This window comes from Chamaea fasciata, unplaced genomic scaffold (genome assembly GCF_029207755.1).
Source record: "Chamaea fasciata isolate MVZ Bird 193981 ecotype frontalis unplaced genomic scaffold, bChaFas1.0.hap1 SCAF_3, whole genome shotgun sequence".
Lineage (NCBI taxonomy): Eukaryota > Metazoa > Chordata > Aves > Passeriformes > Sylviidae > Chamaea > Chamaea fasciata.
In genome coordinates, this window is record NW_027094088.1 from 465,860 (window position 1) to 486,796 (window position 20,937).

Consider the following 20,937-nt stretch of genomic DNA (forward strand, 5'->3'; position numbering starts at 1 on the left):
AGCTCTGACTCTCAAAGGTTAGATGCTCCCAGCAGAAATCATGACAGTAAGCCAGGCAGGCAGTCCTTAGATTTTCTCACTTGGCTCCAAGCACAGGCAAAGAAAGGACATGTAAAATGAGTATTTTTAAGAGAAAAGACCTTGTTCTAGTAAACGAACAAAAGACTGTAACATGTGGAGAGGTGGCAGGAAGAACATGATCCTGAGAAATATCTTCACACTGCATTGTGCATTAATGGTTTTTAGCATCCAGCAACAAAGCACAGAGAACTAGCCTACTACTTCAGCCAATAAACAGTCAACTCTAAAATTACAAATTTTAGAAGTGCTTCTGGTCCAGACAAGTGTCCTGGACAGATGCAATAATGAAACAAGATCAGCACACGACCATCCTCTTTCCTTCTGATTTTCCTTCCTCTCCTCAGAATGTGTTAACTACCAAAATAAACCCACAAAAGGAACTGGAAGGTTTATTCAATGCCTGTGAGTCACATACACAGAGGCACTAATACCACCCCATGTCTCAGTTCAGAGACTACTGTACTGAAAAGAACTTCTCACCACCTGGGTTAGGAAGGGTCACAGCCTCCTGGCTTCTAGCAGAGGATACAAGGTAAACTATAATATCAGACACCTCTGATAACTGCAATAAATCTATTCCCACAGTCAATAAACGCAGAGGGATCGTTCCATAAAACATATGTACCACCTCTTAAAAGGAGACGCACCAAACTAATTTTCGATTTTATTTTGGTTTTAATCATAGAACGGTTTGGGTTGGAAGGGTCCTTCAAAGGCCATCCAGTCCAAATCCTCTGCAATGAGCAGGGGAACATCTTCAACTAGATCCGTTTGCTCAGACCCCCATCCAGCCTGACCTTGAATGTTCCCAGGGATGGGGCATCTGCCTCCTCTCTGGGCAACCTGTTCCAGTGTTTGACCACCACCCTCGTTGTAAATCATTTCTGCCCTGTATCTGACCTGATCTGAACATCTTCTGTTTGAAACCATTATCCCTTCTCCCATCACTACAGCCCTAAGGAGTTTTATCAGTCTTTCTTGACGTGCTGAAGCTGTGAGAAGCCAGGAGAACACATCCTGAAACAAAGCCGTGAGTGTTTAGTGCCTCACCTTGTTCCTGCATTGCCGTGCAGGTAAAGGATTACAGGGTGGCTGGAGCCCAAAGCCTCCTCAAACCACAGCTGGTCCTTCCCTCGGGCGTTCTTCCACAAGGCTGCAGGGACCGTGTGCCTGTGGACAGAAGGAGAATTTACACTCTCCTGCTGCTCCTCTGCACTGAAGTGTCTGCCACTTGAGTGCTGAGATTTTCTGTCCAACTCCTTCACTCAGGATTACACACCTCACGCACACTCCCCACAAAACTGTCCTGATTACCTGACAAATGGTCAAGTAAAAAAGGCAGTGGCTACACTTATTTCTACATCTTCACCTCCCACCACCATTGCCTTCAAAACTTAGGGCTGTCTGTGCAAGGCATCAAACTTCAAAGGCACAATTACTGAACTTCCTGCTGCTCTGGAGAAAGAATCGCAGTTCCTCAGCTTTTATGGCACTTAATTACCTCAATTAACATACTTGTATACCATAAACAAGATTCACTGGTAGGTCAGCAGATGTTCAGAATAATCAAAGGCAGTTGGGCTCGGAAAGAATGTTCAGTGATTAAGAGGCATATGTGACTCCACAGCCAGTCTGAGCAAAAGGAGCAGCCCAGGCTCTGAGGAGGAGATCATGTGTTTTGTTTCCAGGCACAAGGTTCTCGAAGGTGTAATATTTTAGCTGAAAAAGTTACAATCTAGAAGAGGCAGGGATTTTTAACTCACAGCAGTTCTTCTGTAGATACTGTACCTAGGTGGCCTGCAAGGAAGAATTCAACACTGGTGGAACAGAAAGGGGAATGACAGACGGAACAGGAGGGAGGCAACTAAACTGGATAATTAGAATACAAACACAAGGCAGGTACGTGCCCATAACCGTCTCAGCTGTTGAGAAGGGGGCTGAAGTAACTTAAGTACTCACATGTCTTTTTACCTGAAGGCAGACAGGTTTGCACCCACCACACTGATCCTCCCCAGATGTAAAGCTGAGAGGACACACTAACAGGGGGAAAGCAATGTAAAAAATCTACCTGCTTGTATGCAGCCAGCAGACATCAAGGTCTTGAAGAGGTAAAAAGCCTCAGTAAACTGTGAGACCCAAAAGTTCAACTGTTCTGCCCCAAGACTTTTGCCAACTTAGGAACAAAGCAGGCTAAGGACTTTGCTTCACACATGTACCAAACACGAGACCTTGCACTGGCTTTTAAAAGCCAGGTTCCAAACTTTTGTGAAAGTCTTCCATAAATATCATGACAAATGACAGCCTCTGAATTGCCACCACAAGTTGGAAGTTCTGTTTTAGCAAAGATACACAGTACACTTGCAAGGGAAACAAAATACAGATCTCAAGTCTGCAATAAAAACTTATTTAACAGCTTAACAGGTAGAATTTTATTTGTCCAAGTGAAGAATCAAACCACTATATATCAGCCTGTCCTGGAAAGACTGAAGTTTTCAAGTTTCTAAACATATCTTTCACTAAAATTTACTTAAAGAAATTGTCCTAAGGATAATTATATCTCTATCCCATTTAACCACTATATCTCTATCCCATTAACCATTTAAAGGTTAGGTACCCTGTGAAGAGAAAATCTCTACTGCATTAAAGGACACATTAAGTTACACACAGAGCTGAGAACTCCAAATCCTGCACTGCACAGACTGAACATCACTGTCGGTATTAAGGGAACACCCCCTTCCCTCCATACCTGACACGATCCAGGGGAACGACGAGCTAAAATGAATTGTCCCTGCCTGGGACCAGAAAAATCATCTTTGTGAGAAAGAAATGACAAATGAGCTGTGACACTGTCACTTGTTTTGTGAGGAGAGTAAACTGTGTGTTCCGTTCTCACCCACTCTCCAAATCTTACATATGTTTTATGAACCGAATTTTCTTCCTCCTACTCTGAACACTTTGATCTGTTTTCCTATCTTCCCCCACACGTATTTTGCAAAACAAAATATGAATCAGAGTTGAATGACAAAACGTCTAACTCCATGGGTCTGCCCTGATCTGGAGGCAGGATCTTTGTACAGATACAGACTTGCAACACTTATGATTCCAGATTTTGGTGTTTCTCTGACTGCACAGGTTGTCTGGCTGTGTTTTGTGCATTACTGCTCCGAGCTCAGATGAGCCCCAGAGATTTGCATGCTTCCCAACATGAACTCGGTCACTTGGCAAAGGAAAATACAAACATCCACAAATGAGAGCACACACAGCAAAAAGACTGAATAGGCAACACCGAGAACAAAAAGAAGAAGGATAAAGATGCACGGCACATACTGCACAGAACTGGATTCCTTACCAGACTCCAATGGTTACATCCTCCTCTGGCTGCAAGTAATAATTACAGGTGTGGTTTAAACCTTGATCCTGCGGTCTTTTCAAGTCAATGAAATATGGGACCCTCACTGAAACAAAAAGCAAACAAAAAAAAGAAACATTTTATTTTTGTTTTTTTACCTTTATTTTCTTATAAAATTGCTTAACCAAGGCACTGGAGGGCTGTACAAACTGGTCCACTGTGCTGGGAAGACCCTTTTGTGTAGGAGGAAGAATTTGCTACAGCTGTGATTTAAAATATGAACAGCAAAGAGAGCAAGGCAAGAAGACGCAGGCAACCACCAAAAAAGCAGGGAACAGGCTAAAATTAAGAGAAGGTGGGGGAGACAGACAAATCCTCCTTTGACAAACATTTAACCATTTCTGTGCATTCTGCTTTCTAAATCTCTGCTGCATCAGTGGCGTGGTGATTAGCTGATTTGGATACAGTCTCTTCCCATAAAATGGAGCTCCACTGCAGCAGAACATGAAGTCTGTTTCCTTGAGATCGAGTGGACTCACCTCAGCTCGCCTGGGGGTAGGGATCAGGTGATTATCTCTGGCCTTGCCTCTCCCTCTGGTTGTGAGGGTCCTGCTTCCACTTCATCTCTCACTACACTGATTTCATCCTGGATTTCTTGTTCAGGACCAACTGCTCCTGGCACAGGTTCAGCTGCAGTTTGAGTGGCCACAGTGCCTGCTGCTCTGCTGTCCTTCCCCTCCCCCTGAGGTGCTCTCCAGTAATGAGCAGCGTCCAATAATTAGCAGCCAGGACCCAACACACTGCAGCAACTTCCCCCTCGTTGGAACTGCCATGGTGATTTTCTTCCAAATATTCTGCCACTTTACCAAGGTCTCGTATTTGTTCAGGGGTGAACTTCCAAAACCACTGGAGCAGAATACTCCTTCAAAAGCTGGCCCACTTTCTCCCATTCTCCATGCTGCACATGACTACCCACCTCCAGGGCAGGTTCCTGGACAATTTCCCTAGCAACCTCTGTCCTGACTCTAAACACCTTGTAGACCACACTGAGGAAACCTGGCAAATACAGCAACAAGGTCACACTACTGGACAATTATTTTTGCCACCTGTGAATGAGCAGGGGCAGGAACATCAGTGAGACCTAAGAAAGCTCTGCAAAAGCAGAATCACTGAAACCTGCACTGTTCAGGTTACGTAGCTGTCAGTTCTGTCAGTTCTCACAACCAAAGCACAAGAGCTGCCCTGCACATGTGCACACTACACAGCAACCACCATCCAAGGTGTGAAAACATGCAAAGCATGCAATCCAAATTAGACAAGTTATATAAAAAACAATGTATCCACAGCTGGTCCTTCTAGCTTCCACAGTCAGAGGAAGATGTTTTTCAAAACTCCATTACAAAATACAGGTAGGATTAAATGCAAATTTAGATTGCTGGATTTAATTTCACTTGCTTGCTGTCTATTCATGCAACTCTGTGGAACCCTTCAGAAAAAAACATCTGATATATTGCACAGTTTTCCTGAAGGAAAACTCTTTTGGCTAAAAGTTTGCTTCAGTTTGGTCACTCTGTAAATAAAGACATGCTACAGCCACCACCAGGGCCACGGAGAATGCCTTCCAAACCACAATCTTGGGAAGTTTTACAACCTGTCAAAGGTCAGTCCTTCACAAGCTGTTCACATGCAGGGTGAAAGTGAAGGCAAACAAGTGACAGACAAGAACACCCCTCCCTGTCCCCTCAGCCACCCGCCCCACTGAGTCACTTACCAAAGTTTAGGAAGACCAGCTTTGCCTGAATAGCAGGGCAAAGTTTTACTAGAAACGGGATGGCTATGTACATTCCCAGCAACCAGAGTATTAACTTCCTCAACCGAAACCATAATCCGTATCTCCTGCATGAAAGGAAAAAAGACAGAGAGACAGAGCTGAGTACGGCAGAATTTTTATGGAGCAATTTTCACAACAATCTGCATGCTTGGTGGTTTTGAAAATCTGGTCATATACACTTTAAACAAAAGCTAATTTCAAACAGTTTGTGTAGCTTCTGCTGTCTGAGGGAAGCAGAAGTAACCAAAATACCAGCTGATGACATACAGCCTAGAAAAAGGGAAGAGAAACTCCCTACTGATAACATTTTAAAAGACTCTGTAACAAGAGCTTTTCTTTCCTGCTAACTTAACAGATTTCAGAATGTCTAAAATGCATATCACATGTTCATCAAAAAGCAGCCCGACCCTAATTCCCATTTGGCTCACGATCAGATTTTGTTCGATTAGATTTTCACATATTTTGAGGAACTATGTGCAATGAGACCGATAAAGTTACACGTGATCTCATGTAGACTGGAACAGACATTCTGCCTTCTCCAGCTAAAAGGGTCCATCCCTCTCAATGCCCTGGAAAGTAAGCCTTTCTAAGTTACAAAACGTAATTAATTTCATTATCTGCAGCATTAGTCCCTAAGAATTGCCCCAACACTTTATCTTGATTTTCTCTTGAGTATTCTGATTAGGAAGAATAAGCTATCCCCCCCCCAAAAAAAAAAAAAAAAAAATTAAAAAAAAAAGCAAGTAACACAGAGCAGCTAGTTAAGGAATGTTTGTCAAAATTCCCTTTATTGTATCAGAATAACAACCAAATACACACTCATATGTATGTCTATACATGCACATTTGTTTACATACAGGCGTACTTGTAAGGGTTTACTGGACCAACATTTCCTGTGCACTGAGGTTTCTCAACCAGCCCTGCAATCAAGAACTAAAATCCATGGGAAGCCTTCAGGCAACACAATTTCTGTGGCTTTTCAGCAGACAGTCTTGAGCAAGACTCATGTTCCATGCCAGTGAGCAAGCAGCTCTCAGTATTGGGAACTGCAGGCAGCTGGAATCAGAGAACTATTTTTCCAAAAGGCATGAAATTATTAATCTCCCATTTGGCAATTCTTGGAGCTGGCACACTAAACCTGCTCTAGACTAGTGCTAAGAGGGTTTAGCCACTGTCAGCTAGATGAAATTGTCAAACAGAGAGCCTAAAGACCCATTTTTTACAAATTTGTACAAGAAAAAGAAGCGTACACAAGGAACTGGGATGGAAATAGTTTAATCATCCACTGAAATTTTCAAAATCTCAATAGATTTTGTGATCCAAAAGGCAAGACTCTCGAGAACAGTTTTCCAGCACAGCAAAAAAGAAGACATTCCAACGTCCCCCGTTCAGCTATGGTTTTGGTATGATTACTAAGGTGCTCACAGGGAAGAGGTTTTTCTCTTTTCATCCAAAACCTGCCTCGACCACACCACTGCCTGCCTCCTCTCACCCTGGAACCACATCCTGGAGTTCAGAAACATGTACTACCAAAATTAAAGCCCTTTTCTTCACAAGCTAAAGCAACTGTCATTTTCCAAGAGGGGGAAAAACACATTACTAAGACACTGTCACCCAGCTGAAGCTGCAACAAGCCCATGCTGAAAGGTTCAGCAGATTTTTATACTTCAAATTTGACAATGAAGAGGTAAAGAACTCCATCGAGGCTTCCAGTGACATTTCCCACACCTCAAGCCCAGTTTCCTAAAGGAAGAAAAGCAGAAACAGCAAAGGACTAGCAGAGGAAATTGTACAGAACAGGGGCTTTAGAAGAACGTTAGTGAGTACCAAAGCCTCAGACCAAGCCACCTATGCCCACAACTTTGGGGAAAAACCCCACACAACATCCTGTTTGGGCTAATCACTGAGCTGATCATTGCTCCCTGCTCTCAGATCAAACCCAGCTTCCCACATCAGCACCTACCACCTATTTTCATAGCTGCAATGGACTTGTAGAAGACAAAGGAAGACCACTAAAGGATAGCAGACATTTAACTGCTGAGCAATTGAAATATGACTTAGCTCTCTTCAATGAGAGAAGTGTGTGATTTTGTTGAAACATTTTGTCTAGCTATTTCTTCACTTAGATCTACTCCCATTTCATCTCTCCTTGTTGGCAAAAAGGGAGAGGTTAAAGCTAAGAGGTAATTAATTTTGGAGTGTCCATGCCTTCAATTGTCCTAAACCAAGGCACTCTGTCCTCACCACCTTCCCAGGAAGAACCAGAGCACAGGTGAGCAGCCAGGCAGGATGGGGATTTCCAGCAAGCTTTCCTGCCCGGGGCTAGATCCTGCTGCAGCCAAAGAGAATTCTCCCAGGGGGGTTTTGCATATGCCAGGATTTCACTTCTGCAGAACAAAACCCCCACTGGCTGAGGAAGACAACAGAGCCAGGTCTTAACTCCTCCAGGCACAACCAGAGCGCATCGAAACAGGGGCTCCTCAGAGATGTGGGTGGCAAAGGACTGCTCGTGGCCCAGCCACAAGCCGGAAGCAGGAACAGAAATCACTGAGGATGACATTGTTCAAGAAACGCCGTCAGAGCCCAGGAATGATTCCAGTTTCTCCTTTTTGGAGACTGAACCGAGGCATCCCTTTCTTTGCTCCCATGGCCCATGTCAGATGCTAATCAGCAACATGACATTTACACCCCATCTCCAGGGAGATGTCTACTTACAATGCAACCAGGGCAAAGCTTCCGTGCACCAGACAGCTTTTCTCCCGATAAATCCAAGAACACACGCTGAAGTACAGACATCACAAAATTATCAGGTAAATCTTCAGCGAGCAATTTCGCGAAATTAAACTCCTCTTGCTTGGTAGAAAAGCTATTTCAGGAAATATATCTCCCTGCAAAAGGAAATTTTGGTGTGCCCAGGTGAAAGCAACATTTTCACCACCTTTTCACCAGAAAACTCAGCAGGTCTTAGTTGGAAAATACAAGTGACGTAGAAAATAAGCAGTTGCAAACTGAAGATATTTAAGAATATCAGAAATGTATTTCCTAGAACAATAAAAGCAATGTCTAAAACCCCCAAACAGCACAACATCTCACACAAGACAGAACACCCAACCCCAAGTCAGCCCAAAATAAAACAAGATCCCCCACATCACATTTCCCCCCCTGCATTTACCGAAGGCTTTTGCCCAACATCTGGGTTCGGTCCAAGCACAGGCAAAACATGAAGCAGTTTTCGCTTCATGCACTTTCCTGAAGTGCACGTGGACAAGTACATTCCCTCTCCGGACACACTTAAGTCTGACAGAAGGAAGTCTTTCCTGGAAGTGTGACATCAGAAGCAGAAGGTCTTCCTGGCAACTTCCACCTGGAGGAAGGTCGCACATTCACCCAGAATGAGCCCATTTTGCATTTGGGCACAGTGTGAGTATCTGGCTGCCAAGGAGAAGCTGGGGCTCCTCTCATGAGAGCTTCTCCTGAGTGCTGCCCCCTCCTCTCCAGCAAACTCGGGATGTTTCCTGAACAATGTCCCATCGCCACAATCCTGTGGCATGCTCTTGCATCCACACGCAGATTAAAATAATTTCTCCTGCAGATCATCTGAATCATTCCTACACCAGGAGTGCTTCCACCAGCATCTCCTGCTCAGATGTGCTCTCAGGGTGAAAGGGCAGGCCAAGGGTGAAAGAAGAGACTAAAGCTGATCCCGTCAGAGCTGCAGCGGAGCAGGGACAACATTTATCAGAAACACACACAGGCTGTGCTTGCAGTCCCAAAAGGATCTATGGACAAATGCACCCACAGCCCACGTGCCCTCTGTGATCTGCCTGGGGCAGGAGTGAAACAAAATGCCCCAAAACAGACAGCAGAGGATGAGGCACTAAGATCCCTTCAACAGGATGAGTTCACTGCAAAACAACAGAAAAAAAAATCAAATCCTCCAAATGCATCTTTCTATTCTAGGGATTAAGCAAACATCTTAAAAAAAAAAAAAGTCAAACCCCAATCCTGGAAACAAGACACAATTGTAAAGGCATTGCTCTTTCCACCCTACACCCAGCTTGCTGCATAAAAAACCTAAAAATATCATGTACAAAAACTGCATTCTCAGAGAATTTCATTTTCAAACAGTTCCTGAAAACTTCTGCTCTTGGAAAGATCTGGAAAATAAAAAGAGAATTAGCTCTACTAGATTCCCTTGCCACCTCTTACAAAAAGTTCCTTAAAATCTTGAACCTTTGCTCTTTCTGAAGAGATATTCTAGTCTCCCTTTCCAAAACTAAACTGCAATCTAGCACTACCCCGCCAGAAAGGAGGCTGGGGCTGCACAAGGAGATGGGAGGGGACACAGCTGGAACAGCTGACCCCAGCTGACCAAAGGGATATTCCAGCCCATATGGCATCACGGGTCAGCATACACAGCTGGGGAAAGGAGAAGGAAAGGAGGGACGTTCAAAGTTATGGTGCTTCTTTTCCTAAATAATCACTGGATTACTTAGGAAAGCAACTACTAGTCTTAAAATGTGATTATTCCAAGTAGCTGCGTGGTGCTGAGTGGACAGCTGGGGCTAAAACACAAGTATCACTTATTCAAAATAATGAAGGTACTCTGTTGCACGGAGCCATGCAGAACATTTTTTATAAGGATAAAGGACTCAGAGATTTTTCAGGCATCCAGCAGTGGAATAAATTGTTACTGACACGTGCCATGTCTGTGACAGACACAGTTTGCTTTCTGATGTTTCAAAGACAAACTGATCTTTCAGCTTTGGGACGAGGTGGGTAAGTCTGGGTACCTTATTTGTTCTTTGACAGCTTCTGTAATTCAAGTACAAATCCATCTGCATGTAAAGCCAAGCATTAAGAGTTGTTGGATCTGTTGTGTGGACATATCAGTCAATTAATACAAGGTACACTACTGTTCTATGCCATCAAAGGGACAGAAGATGCAAGAGGGAAATTTACACCTGATCCTACCACTCTCATCACTGTAGCATCCAAAGTGTTCATCACTTGACTTAAAATAGGCATTTGAAATCAGGGACTGTTTTAGTCCTGTCACAGGTACATAAACAGCAAAGAGGCTGCAGAGGATCCCAAGAAGTCACCCAGTCCCTTCCCCTCACCGTGGAAAAGACACACCACCTCACACAGCTGTCTGCTGCATTCCTCCCACGAGCACTTGGCAAACTGTGACAGCCCACGCTCCATGAACTCCCTCTGGTCACCCGGAGCTGAGCTGAGTTGGCTCAAGTTTGCCAGGGTCCTGCAACAAATCAGGCTAGCTGCAGTCCCACTCAACGGTGATTTTTCACAGGAAAAAAAAAAAGAAGGCTACCAGAATACACAGAAAGCTGAATAATTTGCCCACTAGGCAGAGACAGAAAAAGCCACCCAAATCCCAAAATCTGGCTAAAGCCACTAAATGCTCCTATTTGCATCAATGCAAAAGTGGGGAGAGAGGGGGATAAGACACTAAGCAAACCTTAAATATTTGCCCTAAAAAACTAGGATGAAGCAAGGTATTCAAGCCTCCATCAGCAGAGACACAGCCCAGGAAAAGCTACAGCACTCCACAGTCTGACTGCACACAGAAGCAAAGATTTGGGATGTTGTGCTATTTCTCTTTAAATTTAAAGACAAATTAGTAGGAATAATGGGCTTAATAAAGTGAGGGGAAAGGCAAAAAATTTAAAGCCTATGGATTTTCATTTAAAAAAAACCCAAAAAGACAAAAGAAAAGCAAGCTGAGCTTTTTGAGAATCTTTTCAAATATGCAAGTTCTACCTCCAGGTTTCTCAGAATATTGTGTTAAACAGACACACCACCATCAGTGATGGAAAGCGAAGAAGTCCATTGTAAAAAAGCCCCAACCCTGTACCTGCACTGTACCAGATATAAGCAAATACACATAAAATTAGCTTTTCAAATAAGTAAGTCTGTGGAGATGGTTTAATAGCTATGGCAGAAACACCTAAGAAGGTTCCAAAGAAGGAGCCTCCAGGCCCTCCTTTTGGTCATGGCATCAGCCTGCAGAGATTGTACAACCACTGCCTTAGACACATTCCTTTCCCTCCCTTTATTGCAAACTCTCTATTCCTACAAAGCATCTCCTTTTAGCTGGGGTAAGAGCTTCAGTGTTGTTCCAGCTACCTGAATGCAGGTGAGGTCCCAAACTTCAAGCTCCCAAATTCCCCCACTTCACCGCCTCCTTCCCCTCTTACAGCCCAGACTCTCACAGACTACTTCTCTGCCTCCTTCTGATTAATATCAAGTGATTAAGCATTAACTTAAAACAGTAAACAGCAAGAAGTCATCCTGACCATCCAGCCAGTCAAGAATTTAACTGTCTCCCTCCAAGAGATGTAACTGCAAAGCAAAGCAGAGCACCTCAGTTAATCGAGTTTTTCAGGAGGGGCCATCAAGCTCCAGCTCTTGAGACGCTCAGAACCACATTTCAGCTTGGAGAAGAAGGAAAGATCATGGGTAGGACCTGAAAGAATCAAGATCCTGATGCATCAAGCAGGGGAAATGTGGCATCAGCATCCAGGGTAGGAGGAAAGCACTGCTGATCAGTGGGTCAATAGCACTGAAATGCCAGCAAAGGTTATGCCAGGACTCAGAGCGCTGCAGGACAAAAACAAACAAGCCCATGAAGGGAGGGAAAGGCAAGCCAGTGTACAGCATTAACGAGCAGAAATAACAGAGCAGTTTGCAGGTAATGTATGGGTCCTTGTCCATGGAACACGCTTGCAAAAACTAATGAAGAACTAATGAAGCAAGGGAGGAAAAGGCTCTCGCAAGCATGGACAGCGACATGGAACATCTAACACTTCCCCCATCAGCACCCCATGCCTTCCCAACGCCATGGTTTGGGCTCTCCTCTTCACAACCACTGCCTAAGCTGACTACCCCAAAGGCAGCAATAACACAGCGTGTCTGATTAAATCAATGTGCATTGGCACATCCTCTGAAGGACAGGAGCTTGGAACATCAGTCTTGATAACTTAACATTCCAGCTGCATGAAATCTACGTGTTTCAAAGACCAGGAGACAAGAACGGGCCGAACATCTGGCAGTACAGCACCAATTTATTTAAAATGTATGCTGACAGCACGGCCTAAGCAGCAACTATGTTCTTTCTCAATGCTTGGGTACCCTGGTATTAGCATTAGTGTGAACCCTGTGTGAAAAGATTAACCTGAGAGCTACATTTTAAAAAGGAAGGGGCAGATGCCACTGTGATTTTAAGTATGTAGCAAACAACGAATAATTAAACCCTGGGCAATTGAACAACTGACTTTTGGGACAGAGGAGCAGGCCTGGGGATTAGGGTTTTAAGGCTGTTGACTTTTCCTGAATGCATCTTCTGCAACACCCGCTTAGCTTGTGCCAAACCCTTTCTGGTACGAACCCTTGTTTAAATTCTAAGAACATACTTTCTCCAGAGCTCCCCAGCAATGCTGCTGACACTAATCAAATCTGAAGTCACCCACATCAGATTTTCGTCGAGCTTGGCACTGAGATACAGCAGCGGTGGCAAGTACACTCCCTCCACAGTGTTTACCGAACTCTTAAGTTTTCTACTCATTTCACAGCTGACAGCTGGTTTATATTAAAGGCACGGCCCTCTCTCTGCTCCATGAGCTGGGGAACACATTAGTTGCCTGCTAACGAAAGAGGAAAAAACAGAACACAAACACCAAAAGACTGAAACAGCACGGGAAGTGCAAGACAGAAGCTTGAGACCAGCCGAGTCTGGTTCTTATTGGAGCAGGGAAGCTCATTTCTCCCAGCCACACTCACCTTACGGGGAGGAGGGTCAAGGTGCACAAGCAAAGGTTCAAGACACCAAATGCTCCACCACGGCTCCTAAGCTGCGTTTAAAGCCACTTCCCTGCTGAATGCACACCATAACTGAGGCAGCACACGGTACAGCCAAGCCAATTCCCCCAGCACCAATTACCACTTGTTAACGTGCTGTACACCCGCCAGACCTGCACGCCTGTGTTAACCTTGCAGCAAGAACAAGAATCCAGATTCTGTCTTTGTTCTTGCGGGTACATGTGTGGGAACAGATCTGTACTTCCAAGCAGCACAGCTTTGCAAGCATGAAATCACCTTTTCACATAGCAGTTCTTGTGAGGCAGCCACACAGCCTGAGAATTACCACTAGCAGCAGGCTCTGTGGCTCTGGCTTTCATCTAATCACCTGAGCAAAAGATTCATTTGTGTTATTGTAGACGTTTTTCCTTTCAAATACATGGCAATGGTCATCTTATACTTTCCAGCTGAAAAAGCTCTACTTTTGCTGGCAGAGATCAGAAGCCATTCCTTCTCGGAAGCCTGAAGAAAAAGAATGTTTTTGTGTTAGCAGTGATACTGCCACCTTTTAGATTCAGAACACATCGTTAGCAATACATTTTGATCACAATAGACCAACTGTTCCCCGTTGGAAGCATACAAGCAAACAAGAACATTAAACAATGCCAAAACATTACATATGCTGACTGTCAGCCCGGCACAGTTACATTCAGCTGGCAGTCACAGTGTCCTCTGTAATTGTGACCCGTTTAAAAAGGGAGGCTTAACAAACACTGCATGGCCATAAAACAACAGCCATAGTTAAGGAGCAGATGTATGAGCAGATAGAGAACTGCTGTTGGCCCTGACATGCTTTGAACAGGGGGGCATTTTGCACATAGCCGGGCAGATTAAGCTGTTTCTGTGCTCATCTGTGCTTCATTCGGGGATTGCAGCTCCAGCTATCGTCTTGCGGAGGAAAGAACTCCAAAATGACAAGGGCCTAAAAAAATTAAGGACAATTAAAAGCAAAGCCATTGCTACCACTAGAAAACCTTCAAGAGCCAACCCAGAAACCCCAAAATCCAAGGTGAAAAGCGGGTGCTGGAGTTTTTACTTAACTGCAGGGAAACCAAAGAGACTCAGAGAACATTCTGAGTTGGAAGGGATCCACAAGGATCATCGGGTCCAGCTCCTGAGCAAATGGCCCATCCAGGGACTGAACCCTCAGCCTTGGTGTCATTAGCACCACGCTCTGTCCAGCCGCTCTGTCCAGCCGCAGTGCTAAGCTGCACTCCTACATCAGCCTGCCAAAGTTCAAAATCAAATGTGGTCCCTGCTCTGGCAGTCAAAAGAGGAAAATAATACTTTATAAGGGACAGCACAAGGCTGTTGGAAACTGAAAGCAAAGGTCAGGCACTGCATTTCTGCTGGATTTGCAAGAACAAGAGAATGGGCTCTTTCCAATGACTGTGTGCAATTCAGTTTTCACATTCAGCAGTATAAAACTCGTATTGTCAGCTGGATTCCTGCTTCCTAAAGCTGCTCTGAAACTAATCAAAACTTTACAAAAAGGGAGATAGGACTTCTCTAAGGGAGAAAAGAGTGCCAGGCTTCCCTTCCTGAGGATGTCAGGAAGTCCTAAAATCCCATCAGTTCTTTAAAACACCTTGAACACACTTTGCTCCACAAGTAAGGATGCTGCAACCTGGAAGCCCTGACTCCAAGTTTCCAGTTTACATCATCCTCATTTGTGTAGGCATCTCTGTCTCAGAACAGTCACCCCAGGGGAAGATTTACTGCCAGGGCAAGGGAAACCAGGCTCTGCATAGGGTAAATGAACTTTCAGTTCTCTGCTCCGAGGTTGCACAACGCCACTGAAGAGTATCCTTCCAAGAGGGTGTTTCTTCAGTTATGCCTCGTGAAATCCTTCATTCTGCACACCTTTAGTAAAAAGGGAGATGAGGCTTCACACGACCTTATAGCTCTCATTACTCAACACTAATCTCCTCTGCAAGAGGAATTAACAACGATTTTAAGTGGGTACAAATTGGACAGATAGTTTTGAACAAGGGCAGCTGTGGGACTTATCTCGAATGTTTTCAAGTGTTTGTCTTTCAGAAGTTAATCTTCTAGTCTAACAATCTTTTCTACTGCTCTAGTTCTCAGTAAGAGTTACAATCTTGAAATAAATCTGGGTTAAATAAACACTTTGATTTGGAAAGTAAATAGTCGTGGTTCCTGTTAGCTCAGTGAATGATCAAGGCACTTGACAGTCTAAAATTAGGAAATTCTGCTGGAAAGTTTGAATTGCCTTCAATAAGAAAGAGGCAGATTTCTGAAGCCAAGTGTTGCACTAGTTCCACCAACTGCTTGGAGAGAGAGAGAGAGAGAGAGAGGAGGAAAGAGCTGCGTGCCAGCAAGGCAGAAGCCCACAGCCTAGATGGCAGCGTCGCTGTCTGGCTGAGGGATTTCAGGGACACATGACAGCTTACAGAGGTGACTTACCTACAACAGCTCCACACTCTGACACCATTCCTATCCCACACCTACAACCCCTACCCCCTCTCCCCCCCCATCCTGCCAGCTACACTTGTGTCCTGGTGACCTTTTCACTGTTTGGCCATCTGGTCTGCACTGCTGACTTCCCTACCCATCAACCCTCTCCTCCTCCCATTTTATCAGTAGTAACTGATAACCAACTCATCCTTGGCATGGTTGATACACAGAATTACACACCCTTGAACCCAAGCACCAATCCCACTATAATTCCCCAGTTGTTTCTCTCTCCATTGAGCCATTTCCAACAGAGATAACATGCTCTCCATCAGCAGTGCAAGCAATGTCAATAAAATAAACTACAGTACAAAGTCAAGTGCTTTGGAAAAACAACTTTACTGCTGATACTTTGATCAACCAGGCTGTAATCTTGACAAACCTGTCACATTTTACAGTGTCCTTCCACAGGACAGATCTACTTTCATTAGTGTATATATATTTAGCTGTTAAATCTTCTTCCATTGAATTTCAAATTAACTCTTGCAATTTAAATTGCACAGACTCCACCTCAGGCTAATGGCTTTAAAGTCTCCTAGGTCTCCTGTTACCCTTTTAATACAGCTGAAGCACTTTCTTTTAATCTTCTTGTGGTACTGATTCAGTCACGGCTACATTAACATAGTGCTCTCACGTTACATCCTTAGTAAACCTCCCTTGCTTGCAGTCACTCATTCCCGGTGTAAGGAGCTGTAACAGCAACAACAGGACACAGCACAGCCACCCACCGAGCCCACAGAACCCCAGGTTTTACAGGGGAATTGCTGCAGAAGCCTGTTCACTAACTTCACATCCTGACACGATTACCAAAATCATCTGAGCTGCCCTCCAGGCCCAGGAGGATGAAGTAACTTGGCTGCAGCCTCCGGAGCAGGCACCACTGCTCCTTCCAAAGGAGCCCAGAACCAGCAGGCAGCGCTCCTCAAACACGGCACGAGTCCTGCTGGGCTACACCAGGCCTCCTGAACGCACAGCAAAAAGGGGATTCTGCAGAGGAGACGATGTCCCCACCATCAGTTTTAATAAAAACACCACACTGTTGTTTTCACCAAAAAGAAACGCGTCTACGTCGCGTCCTGGAGGAAACCTACAGACTCACTGCAGTGACCTGTGACTGCATCTGCAGAGAACTCCATTTCTGGCTCAGCAACCACGTGCCAGAAAGGACAGAAAGGAAGGTGACAATGCTGAGAAGACCCTGGTCTCCACAGGCACCTTCACTCCAGAGATGACCAGCAAACCCCCTTGGTCCCAGGAGTCACCCAACCCAAGGGAACTTCAGCTGGACTCCAACAAGCAGAGGCAATTCCAAGCAGATAGTATCACAACCTAGCAGCAATTAGCAATACCACGGCAATTATTAATTCAGACGTAAGCCATCAAAGCAGAGCAACTGAATGAACCCAGGGGCAAGTATGATGTCAGGAATATGGCACTGCAGGGAAATGAGGAGTTCAAGGAGACCAGCACAAAACCAGAGGGAAATGCAAACTCTCCTCAGCCTGAACACGCCTGCTTGAGCAGAGGTCTCCAGGAGACATCTGGGGACTTGAGGAAAGTGCTCAGACTGGAAGACACAACAGAGAAGATGCAGCAGAAAAAATGCTGTGCTGTATTACAGAAAATCCAGAGAAGCTCATGGGTACGCTGGATCCAAGGAAAGAAATTTTAGATCATCCAGACAGACCTGCAGGAGGATGCTGTGAGTCTCAAGGGATGCTTAAGAGAGTAAACCACACTTATTTAACACCAAAAAACCCCAAAGTCAGAGATGAAAACGTTGGAAAAAAAAAAAAAGATAGGCTTTAACAGTAACACACTGAGGCACAGAACTGCTACACGTCAACGTGACAGCTTCACAAATCTTTAAATCCCAAAGAAAAAAAAATTCTGAAATTAAAACAACCCACAATAATAAAACCAATAATTCTCCACATTGCAGGCAATATTGCTATTTTTGCCAAATGACTAATGTGTCTTCGAGAAAGAGTGGGGAGAAGATGAGCACAAGGAAAGAGAATTATAACGGCTGGAAAAGATGAACAAACTGGGAAGATGGTGCAGAGAACGGATACCTAATGCCCCAAATGGGTAACCTGGGAGCAGCCCAGAGGCATTCCCCAGCCACAAGCTGCCAAAATGGCTGACAATGCACAGGACAAAACAGGAGGCAGAGCTACTGAGATACCATTCAAATAAATAAATGAATTTGAAAAGAAAAGGCAGACATACATGTGGGAAAAGTTACACAACCCCATTTTTGACATATCTGAGCAAAATATTACTGTGCATGCTCTTCAAGAGAATTGGAAAAAAAAACCACCCAAACAAAAAATCCCCACAGAACCAACAACAAAAACCAAAAAAGAGCCCCACACACTAAAAAAAAGTCCTCATACAAAGGAAACAGCTTTTTCATATTTTACCCACAGGAGGGACTGTGATTCAACCTGTATTTACTACGAAAGAAAGAACAGACAAGAAACTGGAAACCATTCCACAGCTCCTTTGTGAGCTCTGCTCAAGAACAACTGAAATAGAGGCAGTTACCCAGTAGGAAGGTGGAATTGGTGAAAAAGCTGCATGACTGATGAAATATCTCTATGCAGGCAGCCTCTTTCCTCTTTTGAAAGCGCTGACAAGTAACTGGTTTAACCTGAAGACAGCAATTAAGAGAGACAATAGCATAAAACTCACTTGAGGAAAAAAAAAACCTTAAATATATTGATGAAAACTTGCAGGAGAACAATTCGAGTATTTGTCATCTCTGCTACAATGGAACAGACTGGAACAATCATAAAAGACTCTGCAAATGCTACTAAAAAAAAATAACATCAGGAGAAAGGGGGCTAGGTGTAGAGGTATAAGGGAGCCCGGGGGGACAGGAGCTTCCCCAGCAGGGCAGAGCACAGAAGTATCCAGGAAAGCAGCTCACACACCTGGGATTTGAAGGGCCTCGCTGCCCCACAGCATGGAGAGAGACAGAAAAAAGTATTAACATTTGTAGCAAACAAGTGTTGGTAGGAGATCTGCAGAATGGCAGAATTCACCCTACATGCCTATAGTCTGGCTATTGATTGGGATTAAATGAGGATCCGGTAACGATGAGGTCACAGAAGCGAAGGGTAACATGCATGTGACCTTTTATCACCAGGATCAGGGTTCAGCAGAAATGAGATAGGAGAATTTGCTCTGCTATCTAATGCCAGCATCAAGCTCATTTGATTTTCTCTATACTCCCACATAAAGGTTTTCCAGATCTCTGGCTGCTCAAACACGCTTCCTCAGAACATCACGGCCACCGACCACAAAAATGAGTCACAGCAAGTACCCAAAACACAGTGCTACCCTAATACCCATCTCGTACTTCCAACACTGTCACCTGGAAGACGCCACACAACAGAAATACTAGAGGAATGGCCATCCACACAAAACACACGTACCAGGAAAAGCAAGCCCTGCTTATTACTTCTTTATTTACTCCATTATTGCATTTAATAATTTCAGACAAAACAGCTCCTTTAAAAAAAAAAATCATTCACGCACTTTTAAAGGAGCAACATGTAAACTGCTTAGGTAACCATCATATTAGATTTTACTGCTATCTATGGAAGAAAAAGGAAATATCTGTATTTGTTCATTTCTGGCTGTAAACCACTTAAGAAAAGCCACACTGACTGCACTGTGCACTAGCCAAAGCCACATAAATCTTATTTATCAGATCTCCATCTCCGTTACACTTTGAGGCACATGCACACACTTTCTCTAACAGAGTAGTTCCCAGCCAAAATGCACAGCCACCTCTTTAGAATGAGTTTCAGCTCCTGGATGAATGAGCACATTGTGATGGTATGACTGAACAAAAACTGAGGGGCAAACGCAGCGCTGGTAAAATCCAAAAAACACTGCTGCAAGAACAAACTGCTGCCGGTAGTAAGGCAGCACCGTATTCCATAAACATCACCCAAACAGCTAAAGGTGTTAGGCAGGAGAAGCCGTGCTGGAGAAGGGCACATAGCAGCCTCCTCCTGGTCAGCGCCGCAGCTCCAGCTGCCTCTGCAATTCCCCCACCCCGTGCTCCTGACCCATGGAACACGCCACATGATCAGCCCCTGGCTGCAGAACCACGCAGCCACTCCACGCTGCTGGGGATTGGTTTGCCTTCCTAGCCAGGGGCTTGTATCATTTACAAATAAGAGGTGGAAAGCCACACGATGAAGCCAAACATACATGCTGCTTCCCCAGGTCTGCAGAGGCTGAAGAACAGCAGCACGAAATGCCCAACTTCCCCTTTAACGCAGCGCTCAAGTGTTGGTTTTAACTATTTCACCAAGGATCAACCTAAGAATAGCCTGCTGGGGTACAAATCTCCAATTGCAGATATTATGCCACCTCCACCATCCCAGAAACCTTGCAGCTGAATTTTCACCTTAGAGCTTTGGCAAGCTGGGGAGTAAAACTGATGGAACCCATCGACAACAACAATCAAACACTTTTATTTCCAGTGGTATAAGGAATGCTGCAATAACAGCATGACCTTGCATATTAAAACATGAGGATCTGGATGGTCTAACAGCAACTTATTGGCCAAATAAGTGACCACAGCCAGGGTAACTGCCCAAGGGAGGTCACCGCATACAAACCCTCATGCTCCACCTTAAACACTCCCTGCTGTCCACCAAAGGTGGGATATGGAGCTAGGAGCCTGTCTGACCTGACTCAGGGTGATTGTCCTGGACAGGAACCGCATCTCTGGGCATCATACCTTCTTCTGCCTGGATCTCCCCTTCCTGCACACTCACAGTTCAGCAGTGAGTTTGTTATCCCATACAAAACACTGCTGGGAGGAACTGGCAGAGACACCTTGCCTGCAAAACACTGAAGGCTCACAAGGTGAGGAAGTCACAGAAGGTCCATTGAAAGTCAGTAAGAAAGGCAGACAACACAGGACAGCACCATGAGAGGAGAAAAAAAAATCACAGAAAAACAGATACTTCAAAATGTGGAAAAGGAAAAGCCAGCTTCAAACAAGATTTTCCTACAATGTCACCAGTTTAAGACACTGCTGTGTGGAATACAGTACCTGACCCAAAAAGGACAGGGGGAGGTGGGGAGCAGAAAGCAGGAGAGGAAGGGCCAGAATCCATGCAGGACTTCAGGAATCTCTGAAACAGGCTCTGAAAGTGGAACATGGAGAAAAACGAGGAAAGCCTGACTGCTGACCGTTTTCAAACGTGTAAATGGAGAAATAAACGCAAGCGAATTTTTCGCAGACAGGATGTGCTTTGCCTATTTTTAGCCTGGCCCTGGCAATACAGCT

At 44.6% G+C, this 20,937-nt stretch overlaps 1 protein-coding gene across 1 annotated transcript in view; it reads right to left on the reverse strand.

Moving 5' to 3' along the window:
- ABHD12 (abhydrolase domain containing 12, lysophospholipase) overlaps window positions 1-20,937 on the reverse strand; it is a 30,724-nt gene that overhangs the window by 8,078 nt on the left and 1,709 nt on the right. The window contains exons 2-4 of the mRNA XM_066177612.1: window positions 5,202-5,326; window positions 3,431-3,536; window positions 1,132-1,251 (exon numbers count right to left, since the gene is read on the reverse strand). Coding sequence (XP_066033709.1) covers window positions 1,132-1,251; window positions 3,431-3,536; window positions 5,202-5,326 — 351 coding nt within the window. The remainder of the gene's footprint in view (window positions 1-1,131; window positions 1,252-3,430; window positions 3,537-5,201; window positions 5,327-20,937) is intronic.